This window comes from Watersipora subatra, chromosome 2, assembly GCF_963576615.1.
Source record: "Watersipora subatra chromosome 2, tzWatSuba1.1, whole genome shotgun sequence".
In the NCBI taxonomy this organism is placed as follows: Eukaryota; Metazoa; Bryozoa; class Gymnolaemata; order Cheilostomatida; family Watersiporidae; genus Watersipora; species Watersipora subatra.
Window position 1 is genome coordinate 14,171,122 of NC_088709.1, and position 21,552 is coordinate 14,192,673.

The 21,552-nt window shown below is 35.3% G+C and overlaps 1 protein-coding gene across 1 annotated transcript; it reads right to left on the reverse strand.

The window, feature by feature from the left end:
• Positions 1-196: 196 nt before the first annotated feature.
• On the reverse strand, positions 197-18,169 carry LOC137387978 (guanylate cyclase soluble subunit beta-2-like). The gene is made up of 15 exons (XM_068074494.1): positions 18,136-18,169; positions 17,098-17,261; positions 16,548-16,653; positions 15,735-15,958; positions 15,007-15,153; positions 14,428-14,562; positions 13,973-14,141; positions 12,729-12,933; positions 12,174-12,293; positions 10,601-10,825; positions 6,494-6,645; positions 5,359-5,504; positions 2,298-2,432; positions 962-1,116; positions 197-347 (listed from the first exon to the last, which is right to left on the reverse strand). The coding sequence occupies exons 1-15, from the start codon at positions 18,167-18,169 to the stop codon at positions 197-199; spliced, it is 2,268 nt and encodes a 755-aa protein (XP_067930595.1).
• Between the last annotated feature and the right edge of the window lie 3,383 nt (positions 18,170-21,552).

The following is a 21,552-nucleotide window of genomic DNA, read 5'->3' on the forward strand; positions in this document are numbered from 1 at the left end:
CAAATACAAGAAATCAGACAGAAAGACATTTTAATGAAAACACGAATGAAAAGAAATCACACATACAGAGCTGATCATACCCGAAAAAGCCACACACTGAAACAAAAAATTGAAGCAAGTGCCACATCAAGGAGTTGTCCCCACTTAGCTCAGCCAATTTCAACTAGACTGCAGCCACGTGTTCAACTACACTATTTTATGAGCCAACAGTTTCCCCAAATATCTCCTGAAGGTCAACCTCAGACCAGATCTTGCTGGAGGCCAAGAGAAGGTAATTAGCAGGGTCATGACCTTTAATCGACACACCCTCTCTCTCTTCAAAGTTGTACGAGCCATCATTTATAAACCTGTCAACCATTTAAAAATAGTATAGGCATGTTTCATTTTCAGATAAAATGTTTGAAAAGAATGGTTATAATAGTTTTGTGAACAAGTAAAGCTGTAGTCCTATTTACACAGTCATGGTTGCTGTTTCATATGCTTAATGTACACAGTTTTGTTAGTGCATGGATTCACGTAGGTCTACGATCCAATCTTAGCAGCTGAAACTAGTGTATATGTATAAAAAGCCACATTTATATAGAAGACATTTATGTACATGTATGTATAAAAAGTGGATACAATGGTGTTTCTGCTTATGATGCACCCACTAAGTGAAAAAGCGTGGCAAGCCAGGGGTGTCATTTTTGGATGACGAATTAGCAGCACTTCAAACATTTAAAAAGAGGCTTAATAATTTACTCATAAATATGGTGGATATGCATCAAGTGGTCGTTCAACATGGGTAAACCAACCATCTGCTGAGGTCGGCAAACTATACTTTAGTTCAAATTCACATTGGTTAAAATGCAATCGTATCATATGACAAAAAACCTTGCTTTTTTGTCATATGATACGCTAATATTGCTTTTTATTGCAATTGTAAACAAAAACTATCTATACAGATAAAAAGTATAAATACCTGAAAAAGTCGTTCGAGATTTGTATTTTATCAGGAAGTCCAAAAGCTTCTAGCTTACATGCAAACTCAACATCGCTTCCCCACACTATGAAAGTTTTCTGACTTCTTTCTATCACCCCTCCATAAATCTTACCGATGTGTATACCAATGCGAAACTACAAGAAACAGTCAGACTCTCTGTAAAAATAGAAGTTTGAGACTTCTGTGGCATGTCATGTCTGGCATACACCATAAAGCTGGCTTGCTCAAAACTGCTGATCAAAGGCTAAATGCATAGGAATGTAAGAAAAGCTAGGCCAGAGAACTTTTTAACCAAAGAGACAATAGCTTCAGTAAGTCATGAGAGCTTACACAAACTTCAAAGTGACATGAGCTAACATGCTCTAAAGCAACTAACATGCTCTAAAGCAACTAACATGCTCTAAAGCAACTAACATGCTCTAAAGCAACTAACATGCTCTAAAGCAGTGGTTCTCAACTGGTGGTCCATGAACCCCTAGGGGTCCACAGGAAGGAGGTTTTGAGGGGGTCCACAGGCTGGTGCCAGTATTGGTTTTTTTAGCTAGTTATTTACAGCTATTTCTGTCTTGTATTGATTGCATCAATGATATAAAACCCTAAGAGGATAGGCGACGGCTATCATATGAGCGGGGTTTAATGATCAAGCTCTGTTGGGATTGTTTTAGCCTGGGTTTCGGGGCTAATGCAATTTCTGCGGGGTGATCGCATTGTCTTTTTAGGTTTTTGGGTCCAAACTTTTATCACCTATGTGCATCAATCGCCGGATAGTACCTGATTACCTGGTTAATAGTACAAAACTTCTAACCCGCAAACACGTAATTCCCTCTCTCCCTCTTCAATTTCAGCGATATACTAAGATCCATGAAAAATAAAACATTTCAATTTACAATGCATTGTTATAAACACCATGTATTATGATGTTTATAGAGGGGTCCGTGACTTTTAGATAAGGAGCTCAGGGGGCCCATGGCTCCAAGGTAGTTGGTAACCACTGCTCTAAAGCAACTAACATGCTTTAAGACAGCTAACTGCTCTAAGGCCTTGAACATCCCCTAAAATGACTAACATGCTCTAAAATAGCTACCGTAACATTTGGTAAGGCAACTAGCATGCTGTCAGGCAAATAACATGCTCTAAAGCAACAAACACACTCCAAGACAACACTCTCAATAACATGCTCTAAATCCACAAATATGATGTAAAGTAACAATGATAAAGGCAGCATAAAAGATCCAACAAACAAACACTCAACTAATAAACTGGTCAGCAGACACTACAAGGCAACACAAACTCCCCTAAACAAAACATAGCGCACCTGTAAGAATGAAAAGTGTTCCCGATTGAGCATCAGGTATGCCAGCGCACAGTCAGCCATGTTTCTTGCAGCCTGGTGTTTAGTTCTTCCTGTCACATGACTAATAACAAGAAATCCATCACCAATAGATTCCACCTGTAATGCGATTTCATCTGCAATGTCTTAGCCTTAGTACACAGCCTGAATTTGCTGGTCCTCCTCAAGATCGTCCTTTGGAGAAGAATTTAGGTAAACCGTTTATGATTAGGCAGCCTTGTGCAAAGAAGCTTAAATGTAAGGAGACCCCAACTGCTACTTTGTGCTTTGTAAAAAGACCACAACTGCCACTTTGTGCTTTGCAAGGAAACCACAACTGCGACTTTGTGCTTAGTAAGGAGACCACAACTGCTACTTTGTGCTTTGTAAAGAGACCACAACTGCCACTTTGCTTTGTAGGGAGACCACAACTGCGACTTTGTGCTTAGTAAGGAGACCACAACTGCTATTTTGTGCTTTGCAAAGAGACCCCAACTGCTACTTGGTGCTTTGTAAGGAGACCCCAACTGCTACTTGGTGCTTTGTAAGGAGACCCCAACTGCTACTTTGTGCTTTGTAAGGAGACCCCAACTGCTATTTGGTGCTTTGTAAAGAGACCCCAACTGCTACTTGGTGCTTTGTAAGGAGACCACAACTGCTACTTTGTGTTTTACTGCTGCATCGTGAAACAGCTTCTATTGCACAAAAATACATATTATAAAACTGCAGCCAGTTATTAATATTGAATTATACTTATTGTTAGTTATAATATCTGTCTGATAATGACAAGTCTAGCCACTACTTTGAGTCATACCAAACTTTATGAATACGAAGCCTACCAAACCTTGATAAAACAGTTTTCGAATTATTTAAGATGAGTGTTTTAATACGCTGAGGTTGATTACTACCAGCTGCTGCACTTTGTGCTTAGCTTTTAAAGATCTGATTGGACCATGTTTAGGTGAAACAATCAGTTGTTAAGCCGACTTTCATATTTAGAATCACCACATTTCAGGTCATTTGAACCATAAGCTTTCTGGTAACCAGCTACGATGTACATAGGCACAAAAAACACTAGTCTCGGCTAGTCATTTGATGGTATTTACAATGAACTGTATGTTAATGTATACAAGATGCTATTCCACGTTTCTGAATGCATCAAGTAATGATGATCTGTAATTATTGAAGTAAAGATATTTTGTTAGCAGTATATGCAAACTTCTTGGGTGATACTTTTGCATAAACTCCAAGAATGTAATATAAAACTAGTGCTCGCTATACGTATGTATATATATGTACGCGGTTAAAATAGTCAGATCAAGCCAAAGTGCAAGTACGTATGACGCCTATAGCTGCAAAGAGACCGACGGCATAAAAATGCGTAATGCTATAACTTGAATACAATAACCAATCTATACATGTATATTTCTCAAAAATTTTCCATGCATCTGTGTTTGTGTATGTCCAGCTATAGCTATTAAAGTCTTGAAATTAAAATTTTGCCTTATCGATGGACTTGAACTCACAAGAGATTGCAACCGCAAGGTGGAATGCCACACACTCTACCATTGAGCTATCTAAGGTGTATTGATACAAGACATTGTCATATAGCGTATAGTGTATGCACATGCTAAATGACATATTATTGGAGCATTGTGTATATGCGTTAAAATTCCCCTGTTACAAAATATTTTTTGCCTTACTATAGAAAAAACGATGCTTTCTTGTTATTTTTTCGTTAGCGCGAAATTTTTCTGCAGAACAATATCAACAATAACATCTCTCGAAATAAAAGTTTGGTGATTTGTGTACTGATTATATACGTTTTTAAGAGATATATGTTGCTTGCCATGGCAAGTTCAGCATTATCTGTTATGATAAAAACAGATTCGCAAACGGATAAATGATAAAATTTTAGTTACAAGTTTGAAGTTTACTAAAATACATACTAAAACTTCCTTCAAGTACATGTATGTGTTTAGTAAGCTAAACTCATTTAAGTTAGATTCAGCGTTTATGTCACACATCTGTCTCGAAGATACGTGTGTACATTTTAATGTTAAATTATCTTGCAGATCATAACCACAAAATGCACTAAAGTCATTGTAGGTACCCATAGTTACTAAGGTTAACATATTTTTGTTACTACTTTTAAATGATGATGATTTTTACAGTGATTGCATTAGATAATTATTATGGATTTCTATACCACTCTATGTACGTCAATAGCCTATGATATTTTCGCATGCCAACACTGAAACAAATTTAAATCATATAATTGTATACCAAAAAATTTTTCATTGTGTTCGTAGAAAAACATATTATATTTAGTCATTACTTGCTAATGATTTCACATTTACATTTAAACACCTTTACATTTTTATTTTTTCTCCTAGTTTATTTCAACAAAACACTTCTTTCAAGTTATGAAATTTAAAACTTACAGTTGTTTAAAAAAGTTTGAAAACCTTTACAGTTGTTTTATTTTTTTTAATTCATTTATCCTGAACAAAATTTTTTTCTCATGATATGTAGTTTAAAAGCTGTTTGACAAAGTTTTTAAACCTTTACAATTATTTTATTTTTTCTCTTACTTTATTTAGACTACACAAAACACTTTTCTCATGATATGTGGTTTGAACGTTAGAATGGCAAATGTTGTTATATGTTAAATACCAATCAATTTTCTGTCCAAAGACTTTTTTATTACCGGGCAATGCTGGGTAGTACAGCTAGTATCAACTATAGCAATGACAGCAATGAGTGACGTTATTTAGCATGTATTTTTCTTCTGAGCAATTTAATCGAGACCAGGTTTTGTCTATTTTAATCTTGAATTAATCTTTTAATCTTTATCCTGACAATTAGATTACCTCAAACATCAAAACAATTGCAAATCGTAAAAGAATTCTGATACTTTCTGATAAAATACGCTAAAATTTTGCGTAAGTATATTTTCAAGTCTCTCTTTTATAGTAAAGTCCTGACAAGGGCATTCTAGAGAGACACTTATCTGACACTTTTACTATATTTGAATAAAACATACTATTTCAAGGTGAAAGACTTGACAGAGTCGTGCTAGCCAAACATGTGCTGTCGTGAGAGTCCTCAGTGCCCTGTCCATATCTTTGAGGTTAGTGAATTGCACGACATCACAGAACATTATGCAAACTCCATCGCACTCGATATAATCTAAAACATTCATTGCATGTAGAGTCTGAGAGAGATGCTACATGATCTCAAATTTGTACTGTATACAGTATATATATATATGTATATATATATATATATATGTATATATATATATATGTATATATATATATATATATATATATATATATATATATATATATATATATATATATATATATATATTTGTACTGTATAGTGTATACAGTCATTCTCCTTCACATCTATTCAGTCTGTCAAAAGTTTAGTGACTCTAGACAAAAGTTAAGATTTTGATGTTTGTGTTTAAAATACTGTTCTAGGTACCAGTTTTCCATCATTATTCTAGTCAGAGGTTGAACTTATAAAATTCCATTACCATATATCCAGTGAAAATCACATTTTTTCATTGTGTGTTTGATTCCTTTTTAGCTAACTTAATTCAAACTTCACAAAAATATGCTCCATGCCTTCTGCCAAGTCGCTAAAAATCTTTTGCTTCATAACTCTGTCTAGTCCTAAGGACCAATCTCTAAAACACCTACCTACGAGCTATCTCAACGGGCTACCTCAATGAAAATAAAACAAAAATCTTAGGGCATCACTGAGCTTACTGCTTGTACTATATGGTTGTTTAGATATCACAAAAGAGCAACTCTAGGTAACAAAAAAACTTTGCTGACAAATATTATGGCAATAAACATTGACATTTTTACTCAACTAAAATCTTTTCTAACATACAATTGTGTATTAATAAAATGCTAATTTAAATAAAATACTTAATAAAATAAACAATAAGATATATTGATGAATAAAATATTGTATTTTGTCTGACATAACTGATTATTTTAGTGAAAACTTTATCAATATCAAAATCTAAGCATGTCCATCTGTTTAGAAGTGTGCATGACTTTTTTAAGCTTTATAGCTACAAAAAATGTTTTAAAGTCCATTTAGACTATAAAATAAATGAATAAGTATTTAAAACTATTTGGTAGTTTAAATATAATTACTTGGTTGATAAAGCGGCTGGTCTTTGCTGTTCTTGTAGCTTTGCATTTTCTGCAGCCTTCCTCTATCAACCGAGATAGACCGTTGATTTCCTCCTTCTCCAGGGTAGACATACAGTCTATCAGTAGTGCCCCTTTCTACATCTATCACCCCTCTGCATACATACAGCCTATCAGTAGTGCCCTCTCTACATCTATCACCCTTCTGCAATATATACAGCCTATCAGTAGTGCCCCTCTCTACATCTATCACCCCTCTGCATACATACAGTCCATCAGTAGTGCCCTCTCTACATCTATCACCCCTCTACATACATACAGTCTATCAGTAGTGCCCCTCTCTACATCTATCACCCCTCTACATACATACAGTCTATCAGTAGTGCCCCTCTCTACATCTATCACCCCTCTGCATACATACAGTCCATCAGTAGTGCCCTCTCTACATCTATCACCCCTCTACATACATACAGTCTATCAGTAGTGCCCCTCTCTACATCTATCACCCCTCTGCATACATACAGTCCATCAGTAGTGCCCTCTCTACATCTATCACCCCTCTACATACATACAGTCTATCAGTAGTGCCCCTTTCTACATCTATCACCCCTCTGCATACATACAGCCTATCAGTAGTGCCCTCTCTACATCTATCACCCTTCTGCAATATATACAGCCTATCAGTAGTGCCCCTCTCTACATCTACCACACCTCTGCATACATACAGTCCATCAGTAGTGCCCTCTCTACATCTATCACCCTTCTGCAATACATACAGTCTATCAGTAGTGCCCCTCTCTACATCTGTTACCCCTCTGCATAAAACAACTTTAATTTATAACTTGTGAATACTGACAATGTGATGAACAGATTCTGAAGGCTTGTTCAATCTGGCCTGCATAGCAAGTAAGTACATTTTCACATCAGCTATTTAGTAGGTCCAGAAGCTCAGCTGTTGTTTCTGTTAAAATTTAATACTAACTGCCCTTGTTTGAATGTCAAAGTAAAAAAAGCTGAATGCATATGTCTATGATTGACAACTACATTTTGGACAATTGAGTATCTATTCCTACCAAATCTAGCAGCAAAATGATGGATAGACAACTCTTAATCTTAGCTTGGTTCAGCATACAGCCAACCTTCAGAAAAATGGACTAGTACTGGTGGTTTGATCTAACCGATTGTCCGGTTTAACTGATATGCCTATACATATATCTATTATAGGCCTATATATATTTCTCAAAGTATGTCCGTCTGTGGATATGTCTGTATGCATTCTGGTTATAGATCTTAAAATCTTGAAATATAGAACCGTACCGTAGAAGGTTTGATCTCAGACCTACCGTTCACCAATCCGACGCCGTACCCATTAGAGCAGCGAAATTAAGTTGCTACCATGCTGATATAAGTCATTATATGAGTGCAAATACCCACCGGCTTTGCGTACAACGTGGGTCAGTCATAGAATAACGTCACGAGAAGCTGTTGGCTCACTTTATTAAACATACTCAAATTTTCGATTGGCAATGTTCCAGGCTAATAGCAAGCAACTTTCACTACTTCTCATTGTTTATAAGATTTTTTCTCATTTTCTCATTTTTTCTCATGATATGTAGTTTGAAAGTTAGAATGGCAAGTGTTGTTATATATTAAATGCAAATCAATTTTCTGTCCAAAAAGGTTTTTTTATTACCCGAGCAACGCCGAGTAGCACAGCTAGTAGATCTATATATATATCCAGAAAAAAACTGTGTTAAAAAGGCCTATATGCATTGCACTATATACTGTGCACTATGCTACATGTATACTGTATCTATTTTACGATAGTTCGTCTGTCATAAAAAATTACAGTTTAGATACAATAAATTAAATTCAATATTTACTTATTTTCTGAGGATGGCACCGTAAAAACATGGTGATAAATAGAAATCTGAATTATGTCTAACCACGAACATATTCATTCAAGACGTAGATCACTCGAGTGTGAATTTGCGGTTGTAATATGCTATGTGAACAAAAATTTCCACAATATTTCTAAGCTGTTGAAATTAAAAAAAAGCGATCAAGTTTAGACAACTGTTGTAACAGAAAATTGATTGCGGAGAGTTCCGTTCATGCAATGCATTACAACCATTTTGCTTTACTGAATGTAAAATCAGTTACTGCTTCGAACTAACCCAAACTTATGATGTGGTTTTCCAACAAATTTATAAATCATATAGATTTACTCATATATTTTACCATAATGAAAATCAAATAGCACACAAATGATATCAGCAATTATTTAATTATTAGCATATTTCTAAATTTTCACTAAAATCATTATAAAATATAAACTAATTATCAACTGTCTGAATGTAACTTGATTTGATTGCAGTTGCTATATCGAAATAGTATCAAAACTAACAGGGATGGCTTTAACGAGGGCCAACAGTAAATCCCTGTTTTTCATGGAATACCTCTCGGTCTCAAGATAATATAATATAAATAGCCTCTTTTATATTTCTCTTTTCATTAGTTGTTTGCTATTAGCAGCACTGATCAGTTACATAATCTCATAAGCATTACTCTTGCATGGTTGTAGTGAACTGTGCGATGTGCTTGATGACAAGCTAAACAAACCAGCTAAACAAACCAGCTAAACTTAACCTTGCAATGTGATTCACTTGAGCTTTTATTAAGATATTACAAAAACATACATGTATGTACGTACATGTACAGTCAAACATGGATAACTCGAACTTCAAGGGACCGAGCAAAAGTGTTCGAATTATCAGAGCATTCAAGTTATCAGAGCACTGTCACAAGTCCATATATTTACTTATTTATTAGTAGATACATGTACATATACAAACTATAATATAAATCAAAAGCACAAATGGCTTGTTTCAAATTAAATGCTTCTAATGTAAAGTTTAAAACGTTTTCATGAAAAAGTATAGAGATTTTTCTATCACTTGAGATTGGTTTGTTGTTTGAGGTGATGTTATTGCCAGGACGTTTTTCAGATTGACATTGGCAAAACTTGATCGTTGTTGAAATGCTCAAAAGAAAAGACATTTTTTTCTTTTGGGGTTTTACCCACGATCAATTTTGCCGTTTTTTCTTGAAGTTTATGCAGATTACCTTACTTTACCTGGGATTCGTTAAGAGCAACACTCCGATGCAGTTCAATTAGAAGTTTTACGAGGTTTTACGGTACATTCTATATCACTCACGCTTTTTTAATAGATACTTATTGAATGTACACACGTATTCTGTGTTTAGGTCAAACGATGAATAGCTTTTTGTAGCTCAGACAACGTATACGTTTAATTACAACATTTTTTAAGACGTTTTAAACATTCAACATTCCGACGTTGATTCAACACGGAATCAACGTCGGAAAACTATTCATCACGGGCTAGCCGAGTCACGCACTCAAGGATTTTTGCCACGCAAATACAAAACAAAAACAACATGCGATTTTTGTTTTGTATGTGCGTGGCGAAAATTCTTGCGCGCGTGACCCGGCTAGCCCGTGCTATTCATCGTATCGCAGTATAAATCAAATTTCACCAAACTTTTAGAAAAGTCGTTGACAAAAATATTTTGCCGATGGTGGTAATAACGACGCTTATGAATTACGAAAAGATGAAGTTTACCTCTATGGCTTTGAATAAAGTGATTTTCTAAAGCGAAAACAACCGTTTCGATAGCTGTTGGGCAAAAAAACAGTTCGAATTAACAGTGTTGAGTTCGAATTAACTATAGCAATTTATCATTACGTGGGAACGGACCAAAGGAAATGTTCGAATTAACCATGTGTTTGAGCTATCCATGGACGAGTTATCCATGTTTGACTGTATATGCTATTACATTGCATACCATTACACTCTTCAGGTTATAAGCTTTCTGACAAATGCAAAAATGTTCCGTTTTACTGTATTGAGCACTGTTCAAAATAAACTCAGAGATGTTTTGAGTAACTATGTATGTTGCCAGTACACCTGCTTGACCAATCAGAAGTAACAAATCTTGATGTCAGCTTTCAAAAACATCGCTCATGTGAAGATATAAGCCAAACCTAAATAAAATTCAACATGAATTGAATCAAGCTTGCTAACTTACTTGGCTGCAATAGCGCATATGGTATCATCACCAGTCCTTCTGCACATACTGCCAGTATTCTGTGAGCGTGAAGGATGTGAAATGGAAAACACCTGTTCATTAATGTCTTCTTCGGGTGTCAAATCAAGCATAGACATCTCTGTAGGCATGAGAGCTAGTCTTGTCTGCTCTTTCAAGTTACTCACCACCGAAAGAGGCACCAGGCCAAGATACAGTCGCTTGTACCTAGATTAATTCGCAATGATCTCTAACATTGATGTCTCTCAACTCCGTACAAATATCATCATGGTCAAGTGAAGAAACCTTTTTATTAACGTACATGTAAGGAGTGTATAAACTTATTAATGTACATGTAAGGGGTGTATTAACTTATTAACATACACGTAAGGAGTGTATAAACTTATTAATGTACATATAAGGGGTGTATAAACTTATTAGTGTACATATAAGGGGTGTATAAACTTATTAATGTACATATAAGGGGTTTCTAAACTTATTAATGTACATATAAGGGGTATATAAACTTATTAATGTACATATAAGGGGTGTATAAACTTATTAATGTACATATAAGGGGTGTCTAAACTTATTAATGTACTTGTAAGGGGTATATAAACGTAATAACATACATCTAAGGGGTATATAAACTTATTAATGTACATATAAGAGGTGTATAAACTTATTAACGTGCATGTAAGGGGTGTATAAATTTATTAACCTACTTGTAAGGGGTATATAAACGTAATAACATACATATAAGGGGTATATAAACGTAATAACATACATATAAGGGGTGTATAAACTTATTAACGTGCATGTAAGGGGTGTATAAACTTATTAACCTACATGTAAGGTGTGTATAAGCTTAATAACGTACATATAAGGGATGTATAAACTTATTAACGTACATGTAAGGGGTGTTTAAACTTATTAATGTACATGTACATGTGAGGGGTGTATAAACTTATTTGTGGAAAATAAAGCTGCTGTCTTACTATAAATATGTAACCTATTAGATGTTAGTAATTTACCTTAGAGACTACTTGGAATTACTAGTAAAGCAGACACTCCTGCAACGTAAATGATGTATGTGACATTTTCTCTCCCAGGAGGGACAAAAGAGAAAATTATATTTTTAAGGCTTTGTAATTCTCGTTATTCAAATTGGATTAGAGAGCTTGCACTTGACGCTTTATATGATAGGGAGATTTTTACATAATGTATATTATGTAAAAAATATACATGTATATGAAACGAAAGCTTTAAATATATTTTTTACTAGAATTTAACTAATAGGAGGTTTATGTGACGGGAGAGCGTCTGCTGTAAACTTCCATCGCAAAGCACCAGTTTTAACTCTAAGTGACTCGAAGTTTTGAATAAAAAATTACTATCAAACCTACATAAAACAAGAAATATTACTGACAAAATTGAAATCAGGTTAAGAGTTGACGCCAGTTCACACTATATCACCATATTTTGGGGTTGCCCTCTCGGCGATTGTGTGACGACCATGTGCACCACAAACCGATGCCATCGCCGAGGCAACGTAATTCAAAAGAATATAGAGCACCTGTTTTTAAGAGCATCCAACTGCGCGTTTGCATGAGCCAGCTTTTCCTTTGTCCTCATCATCTCATTCTTGTCATGCTTGCTGCTAACTGTGATACCCTTGCTGCCACTGCCGCTGATTCTGTGAAGACACCATGAAACAGTTCACACTCAAAATGATGACATCTACATGTATAAGCTGTGGATTATTAAATTCTGAAACCTTTAATACTCTCAGTGTCACACGAGCAAAATGTAAATACATTTACAAATGCGAGTTTCTATTTACTGATCTGACAAAATTGCCTCATTCTATGCCTAAGACGGCTTAAATTCTGAAGCATCCTTTTTACCTCCACCATTCCTATCTTGCTATAGAATAGAACCTTGTCTATGTTTTAACCATTAGTAGACAACAGCACCCTGTACACACTACGGCTTCCTTTCTAAGGCTTTCCAAGACAGCAGTATTATATATTTAGTATAATCAATTAACCAATGCATATACAACTTACATTGTATAATCTTTTATACATTTTCATGTAGCATGTGATTAGCGCAGGACTAATATACAAACCTCTGTTCATTTACGGTAAGGGTGGTCTGACCAGTCACCCGAGGTGTCCCATTTTGAGTTTTCATAAGAATGAACTCTCTCGTTGCATCATAAGAAGATATCTGTGAGAGCTTGAGACCAGCGTTACAGCATTCTTGTATGTTTCTTACATAAGGAGACCCAACAAACAGCAACCTTCTTGGCTCATTCAGCATCACAAAGTGCCCTAAGGTATATGTTTATAATAGCATAGCTACCACTTCAAAGAAAGACAAGCAAAACTTTCAACACTTTGCAAAAAACTTTATAAAGAATTGTATTGTGTCTTTATTTATTTGTTTATTTTATTATATTGTTATTATTTATTTATGTTTATTTTATTATATCTACTGAAAAGGTAGATCATGGAGACATTTATATAATGTACATTTAGTTTGGTACTACAAGCACTGCGTACAGTAATACTCTGAGATACGACTGTCATGATATACGAGCAAAATTTAGCTTTGAGATATGAAACAAATTTGAGATACGAACATATGAGACAGTTTTCGATGCAGCTGCTAGGTGGCCAACTATGCGAGAGGCGGCTTACGAGAACAACATCATTCCATTGTTTCTGAACAATCTTGGATTATCTTGACAAAGTTTTAAAAAGGTCAGCTAAATGTGAGGGTAAAAGCGAGACAACAAGAGCCAGACTGGAAAATAAAATAATGAAAATGAAAACAAAATTAGAATTAAGTTTAGTATGGCATAAGAATATTGAACTTATTTTTAAGTGTGTTTATACTATGCAAAGTTCATTTAAGTTGAATTTGAAGTTTGTTATGATACATAATGTCAGAAAAGTGTAGTGTACCGAGCGCGTTTCAGTCAAGTCTGTCTCATACCTACAGTTTGTCTCGACGGTAAGAGCTCCATGCAGTTCTGCTCCTAAGAATGTTGCATTTTATTCAATACCATAACTACTAGCTAAGAATTTGTTGCTTGGTGAGCTTAGGTAGTGAATTAGGATATTTAAAATCATTTTTTTCCATTGTAATGTCCTGTTTTTAGCCATTTTTTCAGAGGATGAAAACGGATTAATTTGTGTTTAGTTAGTTTATATAAGAAAATATAATTTGAGATACGAGTAGATTGAAATACGAACTCGGTTCTGAAAAGCATTAAACTCGTATGTCGAGGTGTGACTATAATACTGGCAATTACAGTACTTTAAGCCAAACCTTTTTCTTATCTAGCAGATACGAGAGAAAACAAACCTTTAAAATAGGATTGCCTGTCTTTCCTATGGTACTCTCCAAACAGAATAAATGTAGTGTTCACTAAAGAGGATATGACATCATAGGTTAGCTTGACATCCGCTGGATAAGCAGATGTTACGGCTGATGAGAGAGGCTGTCCAACGTTTTTTAGATCAGGCACCTGTCTCTGATAATCAAAATAAATCTCTACTAGACCGACACTATTAACGTGTTTCTAAAAGAGGTACTCCGCGTGTTGCAAAAGGCAGCAGTTTGAAGGAAGATTTTTTTCACCGCCGCCTTTCGCAACAGACATAATGCTTGTGGTCATGAACCAAAAACTATTATAGATGGGTTATACCACAGCTCACTAATTTGCTTTCAAAGTCTCTGTAGCTGCTGCTCGTCATAAAGCAAACTGTATGACTGAAAGGCAACGACAAGACCAGTTTATATTGGTTAAAACTTGATACCTGCAGCGCAAGTCCCGCGTGAACAATGTTGCTCTCCTTGTCTATCATAATATGGAATGGCATGAGAGAACAGAAGTCCCTTGCATTCATATCGACACTCTTTGGAATGATGGGCTGAAACCTGCTCGCCAGGTACTGTCAAAACAGTGTTCTGTGTTTTCATACATTCGGGCTTGGAAGCTTCAGTTTTTTATGAGAACATGAGTAATGACTTACAATATCTACAAAGTTTATGCATTACTTGGGGCCAAGAAAAAAACTCAGTAGTTTATAGAGTAGGAGTTTATCAACCGAGGCCTGGCGTAAGTCATAGGTGAGAATTCAGATGGGAAGATAAAAACAACCCCAAAGCTACCTCGCATCAGATGGTTGAATATTTGACATGCAAACTAGCATTGAATAATATACAGCAGATCTTTGATAAGTATGGCCTTCAATAATAAAGCTTTTTATGAGGTGGGGTCAGACCCAGCCCTACTATAATCTAGCCTTTAATACCACTTAACCAACCCGACAGCAATCCTCCGAGAGACTGATTATTGAATTCTACATTTTCATTCAAAGAAACTCAAATCAAACCTTGAAGAAAGCTGCACCTCTGATAACATCACCCAACTTTTTCCAGCGCATACGGGCCTTCTGTCTGGCAGCCTTTCTTAGAGGGTGACCTTCAGGACCTTCTGTCATAAGAATGTGAGCTATCTCTTCATTTACTTCCTCTACGTTCTGTAAGGTATGTTTAACATTAAAAGACATCGCCTCTCTTGCTTAAGGAACATTCTATGAAAAACTCTATGAAAATAAAATCAACTGAGTGGTAGTTTAAAAAAAAGGTTTTACCATCCGTCAAGTCGAGTTTACCGGGTAAATATGCAGATCATACAAAAGTTACATTTACCACTCGGAAAAGAGCCATGTGAAAATCCTGTTGAAAAGTTACACCCACTAGTGATGTTATTCAGCAAGCATGTACTTACATGTACATCTCTAACATGCATGTAAGTACATCCTAACAAGTAAGTATGTACATATTTAACAAGTGGGTAAGTACATCTCCAGCAAGATGGTACATATACCTCTAACAAGTAGGTAAATACATCTCTAACAAGTAGGTATGTACATCTCTCATATATAGGTAAGTACATATCTAACATGTTGGTACGTATATCTCTAGCAAGTAGGTATCATCTCTAACAAGTAAGTAAGTAAATATTTAACAAGTAGGTATGTACATCTCTAACATTGAGGTGAGTACATCTCTAAAGTGTAGGTACATTCATCTTCAATCAAAGAGATTGGAAACTCACACTCCGAGATATTTTCTTTTCAGCATTCTTGTCTGTTTGTGCGAGCATAAGCGGCACAAGCAGAGGGTCAAGGTCATTCTTAATGGCTTGCAAGTTGAGGTCAAAGGTAGCCTCTACCATCGGAATGCGCCGTTCTGATATATGAATAAGGATTGTCTTGGTTTGCCTCAGTATGCAGGTTATAGGTGATTGAAATACCAGGTTGGATATTCCAGATATTATACCTGCAATCACAGCTGGCCAATTGAACAAAATAACTTTTTTAATTCAACTAACATGTTTTAAGGAAGTTACATATATGCATAATATATTTTAAAGTACCTGGAAATAGCGATCTATGACAGAAACAAGTAGGCTTACTTGTGGAGGCGAATAGCATCCTGTGCATTATGGAAACTGCTTTATGTTCTGTCATTGATTTTTATTTGTAGTTAGAACAGCTATGAGCTGTGTATATGGATAAGTGCTACTGATCTTATGTTTGCTAATTATTGCATAAAAATATAAAATTTGTAAGTTTGTATCACAATTGCAATGTTTGGTAGAAGAGGAAAAACAAAATGCGAATATTTTTTATTTTGAAAATCATATGGGGCTAAATTTAGAGTTCCAATGATTAAAGGTCATATCAAATATAATATGTTGACAACATGAGCATAAAAACAAAGCGCAGCATATTGAACAAAATCTCATTCCTAGCGTGTTTCATTCATGCTCAGATGTAACAAAATTGCCACCTTTCCGTAAACATTAGGGGGCCATTGCACCATGCCCCAACCTTACTGTTTGCTATATATAATGAAGAGTGAGTACCTGCAGCCAAATCAGCATTATAGCAGCACTTAGGGGCTATGTAGAAAAGTTCCATCGAGCCACCCAGACCTTCTACACATCGCAGACTTGGAAGATGCAGTTCCAGCTTAAAATAAAACAAAGACATTGTGTCAGATTTTAATAGATTTCCCTTATACAGAGTAGTATAGATTCTGGTTGCACCTATAATTGTTTGAGTTCACAAAACTCTATCTAAGCGAGCGCTGTATATTTTATAAAATATATTTCTAATATTTCGAACAACTACCGACCTAGTTAGGTTTATTGGAATTGCAGCAGGTCCATAGAGACTAAAATATTTTCAAATAAAACCTTTAAATGTATAATAAGAAAAATAGTAAGACATTACCGACCATATTTTGGAAAGGAGTATTTTCAAATTGCAGCAGTCAATGTATCTTACAAAAAAACTGTTTGTCTATAAAATAAATGCCCAGGTGCAACTCGGTAGAGGCAACTGCCAGCATCGCACCCCGTCCTAACTAGACAATTCACAAGAATGAGCTAGCCCATTCCTAGCACACCCTACCTTGGTCTGGTGAGCAATATAGCTGTGTACATAATCCAAGTTATTAACAAATTCTATAAAGTTGATGCCAAGGTTGCTGATGATCTCCTTGTACTCCGATATGGTGACCATGCGCTCGACATAGTATTCTCCTAGCTCCCTCAACAACTCTTCCTTGCTCACATCTATTCAAAGATTCACAGCAAAATAATACCAGTCGTTAAGTCTGCCTTTAACCTACTTTTATCTCAAGCAAAATTGAATTCTTTACCCAAATAGGTCGATGATGTTTCTGCAACTAAATCGAGCCAATCTTTTGCTTCCGTGTGTTTCGAGAGCCTGTAGTGAAAATGAAGAACATACAATTTTGCTACCTAGATATGTATAAAGATGTTGTGAATAAGAAATATGGGGTAGATCAGTAAACTTCAGAAAACATTAGCTACTTCTAAATATTCTATATTGCATACCTTATATTTTGTTATTAACATACCATATATATTATATATGTATTCTATGTAATGGAGATACATGTAAGTTTGGTGTTGTGGTTAGTGAGAAAAATAAGCGATATAGATTACCTTGCCTTATGTCTAAATTAACTTATCCTGTCTTACAATAGATCGTTTAAATTAACTTATTTTGTCTTACACTAAATATAGTCAAAATTTACTTACCCTATCTTACACTAGGTATAGTCTAAACTAACTTACCCTGTCTTATACTAGGTATAGTCTAAACTAACTTACCCTGTCTTAAACTAGGTATAGTCTAAACTAACTTACCCTGTCTTACACTAGGTATAATCTAAATTAGCTTAATTCAGATGTATTTTAATAAGTGCACTTGATTTTAAATTTTCAGCAGATTTTATATTTTTAATTACAAAAACCTTGCTTCAAGAAGTTTTAGATGCTGTATGTTTGAAAATATTTTATAAATCAAAACAAATATTTCCTATAATTTTACGCTGTATATCAAAAGTATGATATGTAAAGATGATCCCAAATCAAAGTTTGATTGTATGTTACTATAGGTTGTAATTTAAAGACACATTACCTTGCTTGTAGCTCGAGTGCTGCCTGCTCGCCATGCTTTGCAAGAATGTATGAGCTGACAATATTGTACAGGTGCTTGTGGCTCTGTAACAGATGCTGTTAGGCTGTAACTATGAGCGGGTTGAAAAGGTTACTCTTTAGAAATCAGTTTATGTTGTGTGTAGAATATTATCATGATGTATTTAATTATATAGAATAAGCATTTATGCACTCCCTCTTATCAATCTGCATAATTCAGCTACTGTATCTTTTTACCAGAAAGTAAAATATGCATCCGCATACATTTATATATGTGTTATGTTTTTACATGTATATAGAGCTTAAATATTTTTTTATTCTAGTATTGGTGCTTACACTCAATCAAGTAATTCACAGTCAATGTTGCAATATTGTATACAGTCAAAAATCATTTTTATGTTATAATGTATAAATTTTTCTTACCTCCATCTTCAAGAAAACGCATTTGAGCGCAAGTCTAAGCAACCACCTGCAGCCAAGTGTTAGCTCGGAGTAAGCGTTTTCAATTTCCAATTAATTGAAGTAGGTGCAACCTAGGATATTTTAAATTTTGTTATAATTGCAGACAATATTAATCTAGACAAGTAAGCCTGAAATTTACATGAAGGGCTCTCATTGAGTTGGCAAACTCGATTCTGCTTTATGTCTAAACTCAGGACAAAGGCAACTTTAGAATAGTAAATCAGTGTTGAGAGAAGGAAAGCTTTCTTTAAAATACTAATAACTCATTTCACTTATCATCAACATTTCAGTAAATTGATTTTTGGTCAGCAAAGAATGTCAGCTCATCTTTAAATACAATAATCATGTGTGAGTAAACTTTGCTAACAGCTCAGGAATGATCGGACTCAGTCTATGTGAAATGTTTTTGTTTGATATCTATATTAATAAATGTCAATTAGTCATCGTGATCATGTGTGTGCGTTAGTCTGTTTAAACGCTATGCATTTCCACATTTGAGGTGATCACAAGTTTACCTATTTGCTGAGACAAGAAACATCAAAACATAGTTGTAAGCAGGCTGTACCTAAGTTTTTTGTGTGACTTGTGTGAACTTCCGCTACATACAGACCTATCAACTGGTCAGACCAAAAAAAGCGCAGATCTTTCTTATTGAAGGGCTCACAGCTGGTTCTTTTTTATTTCAGCATTATTGCCTGCTCTCTGCTGACACGCTAGGGACATTGTTCCCATTTTCATTACAACTTTCTTCTGATAACAGATCAGCCTTCGTTTCTGGAGATCAGTCTCCGTTTTTGGAGATCAGTCTCCGTTTCTGGAGATCAGTCTCCATTTCTGGAGATCAGTCTCCGTTTCTGGAGATCAGTCTCCATTTCTGGAGATCAGTCTCCATTTCTGGAGATCAGTCTCAGTTTCTGGAGATCAGTCTCCGTTTCTGGAGATCAGTCTCAGTTTCTAGAGATCAGTCTCCGTTTCTGGAGATCAGTCTCCGTTTCTGGAGATCAGTCTCAGTTTCTAGAGATCAGTCTCCGTTTCTGGAGATCAGTCTCCATTTCTGGAGATCAGTCTCCGTTTCTGGAGATCAGTCTCCGTTTCTGGAGATCAGTCTCCGTTTCTGGAGATCTACAGAAAGACTATGTGAGTTATCAGAAAGCCCATTTACTATAAATATATGTCCATTCGACAAGCTGACTTGATAATGCAAGGAATTTTATGATATGAAAACTATTATGTTAATGTACTTGTATCCACCATTGATTTGACTCAATGACTGGGGACTCCAACGCAGTGAAATCTGCAAGTTGAAACGCACACTCATCATTTTGCAAATGTTCCTATTGATGGACACTACACATTGTATACACACCCATTAAAACCAATGAACAGACACATTACATTGGAACTCGTGAGATGGCCAGTGATGAGAGCCAGTGACTTGACAAGCTGAGGAATGCCAATATTCAAATAACTCTTTAGACTTACATATACGGACTTCAAGTCACTACTTTATGCACAGCCCATAGAGTTATCTCCCCCCTAAGGGAGATAACTCTATGGCACAGCTACAATTTCACTGAACTAACTGAAAAAAGGTTTACATTACATTATAATAATGGAAACAGGTCATACTGATCTGATGATCAGTATGAAATAGAAAGTTCAACAGATTTTGGAATGATTAAAAATAAAAAAAATCAGTGCTGACATGTTTCATCAAATCTTCTATTTCACATGCCCTAATAAGTACATGTAATAGGGCATCTGAGAATCTATCAGTAAACTGCAGCTGCTGCAGAGTTGACATGACGCTCTTCAATCACTGATGCAAGATGCTTGTGTTTGACCAGAGTTTAGTTACTTCTTTTTCATCTATTCTCAGGTATCCTTTAATAGAGAAAAGGGAGGATCTCCTTGATGATTTGTAATTTCCTTTCTTTTTTACTAAAATGTCTAGTAGAAACATGAGAGACATGAAAAAGCTGTACGAAGAATTTTAAAAGATGGTGTTAATTTAGTATAAGTTCCTTAGTTGTGCTGTTGGTAGTTAGTTGGTAAGAAACTGAAAAGGTGATGAGGATGTTACATGTAAAGGCTTTTGTACCAGATCTTGTTTGTATGTTGGAAACAGTCCCAATAACTTGCTGATATGCACCATTTAGACTTGGGAACTTATCATGATCTTTAAGAATTTCAAAAAGCATGTTTCTATTGGTGCTAGTTTTTCTGTCTTCTAGAAAATCTAGATTTAATCCTTCTTTAGCTATTATTACTGGAAAATCTCTTCATTTTGCATTTTCAATAAACATGATAGCCTGTGACCAAATTCTTTCCGGCATATTTATGTGCTTTACTTTGGATCGCAAATTTCCATTGCATATTCCATTAGCGGTCTACATAAGGAGAGGTATGCGCTACATACTTTACTTTAGATAGCTAGAAATAGTACTACTAATATATACGTATATATGTACATATATATATAAATATATATATAAAAATATATATATACATTAGTAGTACTATATATATAAAATAGATATGTATATATAAATATATATATATTTTATATAGAAAGTTCAACAGATTTTGGAATGATTAGAAAAAAAGAAAAATTTACCATCAGTAAATATCATCAGGAAGTATGATATGCTCCCTCACTTCGGTTTGGTTGAGCACTCTGTGAGAGGTGCGGCATTATTAGCCTTTGTGCAAAGCTCATCAATTTTGTGATTTGAGCACTCTGGTGTCAGCACATTGACTTTCTTAAAGGCTGTGAGGCGACATAGTTGTTTCGTGGCAGGAAGTCAACTCTCATTGGTAATGGGATTTGTGTCCCTTGCCTAAGCTCTGAGCTGCACTGATGAGGCTTCAATAGCCGAAACAGTACTGTCTGTAGCATGAGTATATATTTTATATATATATAAACATATATATTATA